The sequence below is a fragment of the Lactuca saligna genome, chromosome 3 (genome assembly GCF_052625555.1).
Source record: "Lactuca saligna cultivar CGN05327 chromosome 3, ASM5262555v1, whole genome shotgun sequence".
In the NCBI taxonomy this organism is placed as follows: Eukaryota; Viridiplantae; Streptophyta; class Magnoliopsida; order Asterales; family Asteraceae; genus Lactuca; species Lactuca saligna.
In genome coordinates this window covers 25,312,591-25,322,147 of record NC_136419.1, presented here as the reverse complement: position 1 = coordinate 25,322,147, position 9,557 = coordinate 25,312,591, and the positions used below count along the sequence as shown (strand labels likewise).

Here is a 9,557-nt window from a genome sequence, read left to right as displayed (position 1 = left end):
TAAAGAATTTTCCCAACCACATGGACCATTTTTTCAAATTTGTCAAAAAATATATGTTTTTTGGGAAGTTTTTGTGGTAGAAAAAGCTAAAAGGTCAATAAGTTGGTTTTAAAAAATGTTTTCACTTAGCTTTTTAGTTAAAAAGCTAAGTTTTCAAAAAGTATTTTTAGAAATAACTAAAAATGTAGGATTTTTTTAGCTTTCACAGAGCTTGTATTTTGATATAAAAAGCTCAAAAAGCTCTAAAAAGCTCTAAAAAGTTTTTCAAAAGTTATTTTTAAATACCAAAAATCCTTTTTAATTTATTAGTTTCTCAAAAGTTAATCTTCTATAATAAATGAAGGTTTTTTTGCCACATATCATATTCTCATTCATTTGGACACATGGTATTTTCTAGAATTTTTAAAATTTATATTTTCCACTTATCATTTTATTGTACTTTTTATTTTATTAAATTAAAACTCCACATTTAATGTGTAAGGTAATATATATGTAAAGTATTTATTAGAAAGAGTTTATATATGTAATGTATTCAATACATTAAAGTTTCAATAATTTTAATAATTCAATTTTTTTTTTCATTTTTCTTATAAATTCAAACTTTTCAAAATTTTAAAATTTCATATATATTTTTTTAATTAAACCCATATAATAAATGAGTGTCACACCCCGTAACCTAATAAATTATTTTGATAAATGGAATCCCAAACATGATTGTAAAATATTTGATATTAAAATAAAACCATTTAAATTATATAAATATTAATGATTTAATGAAATGTTGTGAAGTAAAACAAAAACATAATTTCTTCCTGGTGTGTAGCGACCGAAACCATCCATTTCTCGAGCAAGGAAAGTGTGAAAATATGGTGAACTTCATGTTGTATATCAGCGCGGACCTCGAGAATCTCACCAACTTTCAGCCTGCAGGAGGTGTCGATGATCCTAACTTCACCTATTACTTCAAGGTTTTCTCATTTTTCATTTTCATGGAGTTTCGCATCATGTATTATCGATTCTTCGTTACTCGAGTATCCTGATTCCTTATGTTTCCGTGATTCGCTTTTTATAACTTTAATTCTTGCTGAAATCTGCAAATCATTGTTGTTTGAGTTTGTTTGTAGCGGTGGCATATGTAATCTATCAGTTTGATCTATTCTGTTTTGCAATTAGGGTTTCAAAACATTTTCGCAGTTTGTCTTATTCATTTGATTAAGTTTTTGTGGCTTTGAATCGATCTGTTTAAACGATCGAGTGATTATCCATCCATTAACTTTAATTCACTGTACAAGTAAACTTGTTAACATTATTAATCAATTCGTAATGCATCTTCACCTGATTTTGGTTCCCCTTCAACTTGACTATATCAGATTCTGTTTTGATCAAGTGTAAACGAAAATTGCTGCCTTTTTTGGTGATAATGAGCAACCTTGATTGACGTTTTTTGTGTATCCAATTGGTTTGCTACTCCCAACAGTTTCTTGTCTTTTTCACAATCCAAATTTTTTCCCCAAACAACTTGTTAATTATACCAATCTTCCTGATACAAATCAACTCTCACAATTGTTCACATTCAAACAATATCTTCTTCCACTTGGCTTAATTATAGCTAATTTTGAAGTTTGTTTATCAATTATCATATAGCTTCATCTTTCTAGAGTTATCTCAATATCTTGCATGTTTGTTCATGTTTAATATTCAATCATCACATCTTTCCTTGTGGTGTGCAGTTGAAATGTGAAAACTGTGGTGAGGTGACTGAGAAGGAGACATGTGTCAGTCTGAATGAGACACTTCCTCTACCAAAAAAGGGTACAACTAATCTTATCCAAAAGGTTATATCTCATTATCATCTCTTTACATTTAAATCAAATTCAAAGTGATACCATTTTGAAAGAAACTAAATGGTGTAGCTTATTATTCATGGTGTATCAGTGTAAGTTCTGTAAAAGAGAAGGAACAGTGACAATGATACCTGGTCGAGGATCTCCACTCACTAATGAGTTGAGTGAAGGAGGAAAGCATGCTGCTTTGATGGTGTTTGACTGTAGGGGTTTTGAACCTTTGGATTTTGCATTCAGTAGTGGCTGGAAAGCTGAATCTGTAAGTCCTAAAAGTATTTTTTATATACTTTTTTTTTTTTAAATATTTCATCATATGGTTTTATAAATTTTTCTTTGTATAGATTGAAGGAACAAAATTTGAGGATATTGATCTGTCTGGAGGGGATTTTTCTGAGTATGATGAGAAGGGCGCGTGTCCAGTCATGATCTCTAATGTGGCTGCTATGTTCAAAGTCGTTGACTTGAGCAAGAAAAATTTATAAATAATATATTTATTATTATTATTATTATAATCATTATGTAGATTATTACATCATCTGTTTTTGGAACTTGTGGTTTTTCGTTTTATCTATGTATCGACTGTTGAAACTAGTGGTATGCATAATGGAAGATCTATGCAAGGTTGGATTCAGGGAATTTAAGGTTTTAAATTAAAATGGAGCACATTTGGTCGAAATTTATGTTTCATTGAAGCATAAATGTTTGCCTAATTAAAGAAAGAATGAAAATAACTACCACGTTTCCTCTTAATATCTTCCATCTTTTTTTTAAATGAGTTCGTAGTGTTTGTCAAACATGACGTAGAGATATTGTATCATGTTGCATTACATATGGGAGACTATATGTATCATGTTGCAATTTTCATGCATGAGAGAGACATTGTGGCATGACTGATCGATCGTGTTATATTCGATGATATCTGATTATGAATTGTCAAATGCATATCACATGGGTTGTGAGTTGAACGTTAAACATGGGTCATGTTGCTGTGGTGGGATTCTTGAGAGATGTTTAATGTGAGTTCGTGTTGATCATGTCTACATGATGCTATCATGCTATTGTACACCCTTTGACTTGGAAATTTTCTAAAGATAATATAATATATATATTTTTTTGATGGAAACCGTAAGAAATTATAGATGCAAAGTTGGGAACCATTATAATTTGGTTAGATTAAACCAAACCAATTAAGGCGTTTACAAAAAAAAAAAAAAAGAAAAAAATTATTTAGTTATCAAAATGCATTTCGAATTTTTAATGGTTGAAGTGAACAAATTATAAAATATTATAACATTGAAGGTGAGAAAAAAAAAAAGTAAAAAAAAGTATTAAAAAAAAAAAGTTTTTAGATTTTGTAGTTTGCCCCGGACACTACCTCCGCGATTCACTGTTACTTCTCCACTCTCGGCTCACCTGTGATAGATTTCGTTTGTTTCTAGTTATGGTCCTCCACGCCACCTTATTTTTTTCAAAATATAAAGGTTGAATAATTGTAATATGTTGACAAGTTCTTTAAAAAAAATGTTATGTTTGATCATTGGTAATTAAGTTAATGGTATACTTAACTTTGATGGTATTATTAACAACATGGACCGATAACCAACCTATTTCAACATGTTAATTTTGTCATTTCAACCAGTTTGGACGCACATGGCTTTGAATTAGAGGTTTTTCAAGTAGAGGTTGTTAGGAGGTCGGCCTTGAGTTGAGTGTCGCACATTTATTGCATGAAATGCATTGTGCGTGTTTGTGTGTATCCATGAATCAGATCATGCGGTATGGGCACCAAAATGCCGTTATGGCTGACGTGAATGACATCACGGATGCATCTTGTTGTCGTCTTGATCGGATGAAACGAATTAATTTCCATCATTTCGACCAATTGAATCGTTTGACAACCGTCAAATTTAATTAAAAAAAAATTAACTTAAAAAAAATCCTTACTTTTTTTACCTATAAATATCAACTATCTATTTACATTTTTTTTCACACCATTCCTTTCTTTCTCTCTACAATTTAAATTATCTTTAAAAAAATGTATTGCGGCCATTCGTTTGATGACTATGGGGGAGTCACCCGACACCATGAACGACTATATGAGAATGTCCAAAAGAACTGCACGAGAATGTTTGTATAGATTGTCAAAAGGTGTTGTTGAAACATTCGGAGACGTATATTTTTAGAAACATTCGTTGCATGATATGCAAGAGCTTTATGCAACACATAAAGAAAGACATGGGTTTTCCATAATGATTGAAAGCATTGATTGCAAGCACTGGAAATGGAAAAATTGTTCAGTAGCATGGAAATGGTAGTATGCAGGTGGTCATCATGGTTGGCTTTCATTGGTTTTAGATGTTGTTGTTTCACAAGATTTGTGGATTTGAAATGCATTTTTCGGGGTTGCAGGTTCCAATAACGACGTCAACGTTCTTGATCAGTTACCAAAATTCGATAATATTTTGAATGGAAAGGCCCCGGATACTCTGTTCACATTAAATGGAAATGAATACAAACTTGGGTATTACCTTACAGATGGAATATATCATCCGTATTCCACATCGTGAATGCATTCTGACACCTGGTTGAAAAAAGAGAAATCATTCAAGAGAATATAAGGAATGCGTAAGGATGTGGAACATGCTTTTAGAGTGTTAAAGGCAAAGTGACACGTAGTTGAACATGCGGCACGACCATTAGACTTAGAAACTCTACGATATATCATGCATGCATGCATCATAATGTATAACATGGTAGTAAAAGATAAATGACGAAATATTGCACATTATATCCCAACAGAGCACAGACACATTCAATTTCAACTAGGAACAACATAATATTTGCATAGAGTCGTTAACATTCAGGATGCAAATAAATACAGAAAACTTCGAGAGGACTTGATGAATTATATCTTCAACAGTAACGATAAAGAATAGCGTTGTTTAGGAAAAATAAAATATGTTTTCTTTTTTGTATTTTAATGTTATTATTATTATTATTTTGGATGTTATGTGTAATTTAAAAGCTATGTTATTTTTATTTTTGAAACATCATATTTTATTTAGATATTATGTTTTATTTAAAATATATTTGTTTTAATAAAAAAAATTCGGAAAAAAAAATTATAAAATGGAAAAAAAAAAAAGTTAGTGTTATAACATGCTCTTAACATGGTGACCATTTCCTCACTTTGTGTTATAACACTATTGGTGATACTATTGGTGATGTGGTATATGAAGTGGCAGCAAAATGATGTTATAACTAGTTACTCATACCCAACACTCTTAATGATTTTACATCAATATACTTATATGTATGACTTATGCATTTATCACATATGTGTATTTCCATCCATCTAGATTATAAGCCTTAAAATTGTATTTTCGGTGGCTTTGGTAGTGGAGTTAAGATGACTATTTTCGCTGTATTCCAATGGTATTATCCAAATTTTAAATTGTTATAGTTTTGTGATCTAAAGACACTCTTGGATTCTATCATATCCTTTATTATCAAAGACACATGCAACCACTCCCCCAAGTCGTAATATCCAAGACACCCACATGCATATGAATATTAAGCTCCAACCATCGAGACAATACATTCCAAGTCCTCGTAGCTATCTCACAGTTAAGAAGATAAGTAAATAAGGTTTTTGGTTTGTAAAGAACAAGGACATAGAACTAAGGGGACATCGATACCAATAGAAGCTGACTTCAGTCTAAATAGCAACCGATCTAAACAAAGACACCATAAGAAATTGTTCACCTTTTGTAGAACAACTCTATTATACCTTGTTTCCCGATTTCCATCCGAGAGCAATAACTTTTTGATTTGCTCTCTAATCTCACTCAATGTAAAATCACCGTTTATATTCAAGTCTTAAAACCAAGTATCTAGCCGAGAAGACAAATAGAAATCAACCAACAAAATCGACATTGCTTCAAGTTGATCGTATTCAAGACCAACCCTAACATCTCTATGCCAATGTCATACCTACTCTTCTAACCTCCAATGATCTTTTATCCCACAATCATTATTTCTGTCAAGCCAAAAAATGAAACGGGAACCATACACATAAAGTGATATTTCCTATCCAAACATCTATCCAAAACAAAACATCCTCATCATTCACCGCCTATCTTCGCAAAGAGGAATGAGGGACAATTCATTTTTCATGCATTTTTCTCAATTATAGCATAATCCTAGACCAGATCACATGCCTATAGGATTGACCTCCTTCCAAAATACATACATAATTTACATGCACCACTATAATAACATCCAAACTACATACATAATTTACATTGCACCACTATAATAACATGTACGTATAAAGAGTTTTTCTCCCTATCCAATCACTATCTCTATTTTTGGAGCAAAGCATGGTTAAAACTTGTAGACTTCCAATGCCAACCCTTATTTCTATTTATAAGCCATAACCAAATCCGAACTCACCCGATGGATTTTATCAAGATTATCTTCACCATCCTAAAAGAACTTGGATCTGAGAGCCTTCATGCAATTTTTAACGTGCGCCGACATAAAATTGATGACATATACATGTCAACCAAGGACACACAATAAAAGCATATATATATATATATATATATATATATATATATATATATATATATATATATATATATATATATATATATATATATATATATATATATATATATATATATATATATATATATATATATGGTGTAACGCCCATAACTTCGAGCTAGACAATTAAAATATAATTACCGACAAAACGAATTTTTGATAAAAGATTATTTAGGATAAATAATCTTAAATAAAGTTATAGTATATGTGACAACGATTTCATACATATAAAGAAATCAGAAATCCGACATCGTATGAAGTTATGATTCTTCGAAGTTTCGCGATTAAACCGACTTCATATGAGAAAGTTGTGAATTTTTGAAGTTTCGACGCAGAAGTGCGGACACAGAAATCGAAATTTAAATTGGTTGATTTGTAGCTAAAACCATCTAAATGAGAATTGAAGATCTCAAGATAAGGAGTTTATCGATATAAAGACAGTCGAAAACTGAATTCATATGAAGAAGTTATGAATTTTACACGGTCCTTTTCAATGTAATCTTCGTAGACTATTACATTTAAGATCGATAGAGAATTAGCCGATGGAGTTTAAATGAAAGTTATAATGCTCGGAAATACATACGTGCGGATATAAAATACGTCGAAAATGAAGTTAGTATGGTTGGGATATGATTTTTTATGGGTGCAGCCTTACCTACTTGCTTTGCCACGTTGCCCCACTACTTGATCGCCACATGTCCATTTTCTGTAGGCTGAGCACGCCGACCAAGACTATGTGTGATGCGTACCATGTCTCTGCACGGCGCGCCTATGCCCAAAATTGCCTATAAATAACTTCCAAGTGTTCATTATTCTCTCACACCACTAACAAACTCTCCCTCTGATTCTCTGAGTTGTAATCTTGAAAGTTCTCAGTGTTTAGAGTATTTTGGCTAGTTTGGAGGTCTCTAAGTGCCCGAAAACTAGTAGCTATCAGGTCAGAGTTTTGCCAGTACAATTTTTGGACTTTTTTTAGGAAAAATCTTTGTCACATCAGAGGAAAAGCTAAAGTACTAAGGCGAAGTTCTGATAAAATTTTGAGGCATCCACTTTTATCAAATGAGTGCATAGGTACTTTCATCTTACACATGGATATGAAGTATTTAGTAGTGGTGTTCACGAGGCGGTTCGGCTCGGATAGTAATAAAATTGTGAACCATGATCACAGGGCGGGTACCTTACTTGCACTCACGAAACTGAATCGTATTGCTAAAAATCTTGAACCAAACCGAACCAAACAATGTGAAGGCGGGTAACCATGGTTTAGTTCATGGTTACCCACTAAACATAAAAAACCGCATTAAACCAAAAATACAAGAAACATTTAAGTCAATTTTAAAATATCCATTTAAAACAAAATCTATCTGTAACACCCGGAAACCAGAAGACCAAACGAGGAAAGAAAATCTCCAAACAAGAAGGCAACTCGTCGAGTTAAAGAGTGAGAACTCGACGAGTAGGACTTTTATCACACATGTTTTTGGACGACCAAATCGACGAGTTGGATTGGGTTTAGGAAACCCTAAATTCGGGATTTTACACCCTATTTATACATCTTAAACTCTAGGGATTCCAGCCTATATTGTCAAAACCTGAGTCCAGAAACCCTAATGCTAGTTTGAGTTTTGTGAGCTATCCTGAGAGAAATCTTGTATGTTGAAGCTTGTGGAAGAAGGAGAGGCTTGAGGATTCAAGAAGGAGATTATAGATCCAACAACTTCATTCCATCCTCATCAGTTTCTGGTAATCAAGTCGCAAACTTTCTTAATAGCTTCTTGGATCTCTTTATTATCATTTTATTGGGTTTTTGGACCAAGAAGCTTGATCTTTGGGATATGGACGTCCCAAGTTAGCACACCATCAGATCTGGAACCATGGAGGGCTTTCATGGCATAAAGGTGCAAACTTTATGGACATTGAATCCCCATGCAAGCTATAGGGTGACATTTTGGTCTTTTAAGCTCCAAAAGGCCATGCATTGAGAGAAAGGTGAAAGCTTTACGTGTTCATGTAGTGTTTAGGGTCTATATCTATGTTTGTATGATTTAGTTTGGAGTATGGATGGCTTGTGGACCAAGATCTAGGTCCTAAAGAGTTAGGGTTTGAGTTAAACCTATTAAGTAAGGGTATTAACGGGTAAAGTTGGAAACTTTACCCTTAAAAGGACATTTTCAGTGTATATGAGAAATATGAATCTTATATCTGAAGAGTAAGGGCTTAATCCATTAAGATGGCCCAAACAGACTGAGGAACTCGACGAGTTGAGTCGATTTGTCTTGATGTTATACCAGGTAGAACTCGATAAGTCCGAGGAGGGACTCGACGAGCTGAATCGCTTTATCATGACTATGAGTAGCAAGGGAACTCGGCGAGTCAGGGGGGTGACTCGACGATTTAGATTGCGATTTCAGGGTTCCTGATTTATTGAACCCGATGAGTTGATGGGTCAACTTGGGAGTTGATTCAACCCAAAACATTGACTTTGACCAGAATGTTGACTTTGACCAGGGGTAAAGTGGTTATTTTAACCTAAGAAGGATTATTGAATTTTGACTAAGTATTATGTTGGTAATGACAGCTCGAGGAGTCGTTGCAACAACCGTTAGAGATTCCTTATCGTCAGATTCTGCATTCAGCTTTGAGATGTGAGTTTTCTCTTGTAGGAACGGGTCGAAGGCACCAATGTCGGCCCGTTTACGTGTGTTAGTATGTTCCGAACAAAGTTCCGATGTCGGGGAAAGTCCGAGGAATGTTTGTATGCTTGATGTCTTCGTGATTCCTGCATGTGCTTATTTTATATGTTTCTGGACTTCGGTCTGATGTCGGGCGAGGCCTGAGGAATGTGTATATGTATCTTTTCCGAACTATGGTTCGATGTCGAGTGGTACCCGATGAAGGACTGCATGTTTATTTATACTTGTTGTCATTGTGATACTTGTATGTTCCTGTTAGGGAGGTGAGTGTGGGCGGGTTCCTGTATCTCATCACTAAATGAGTGTGGACGGGGTTCCATATCTCACCATTAGCATAATAGGGGCGGGGCCTTAAGACTAGAAGATATAGTGTTGTGTATGATTCATTATGTACTTGCAAGATTATATG

General features: G+C 33.6%; 1 protein-coding gene across 1 annotated transcript; it reads left to right on the top strand.

The window, feature by feature from the left end:
- The first annotated feature begins 775 nt into the window (after positions 1-775).
- LOC145034846 (uncharacterized) lies at positions 776-2,480 on the top strand. The gene is made up of 4 exons (XM_078983387.1): positions 776-968; positions 1,731-1,835; positions 1,936-2,103; positions 2,186-2,480. Exons 1-4 carry the CDS (start codon positions 867-869, stop codon positions 2,324-2,326), a joined length of 516 nt encoding a protein of 171 aa, XP_078839513.1. The 5' UTR covers positions 776-866; the 3' UTR covers positions 2,327-2,480.
- The last annotated feature ends 7,077 nt before the right edge of the window (positions 2,481-9,557 follow it).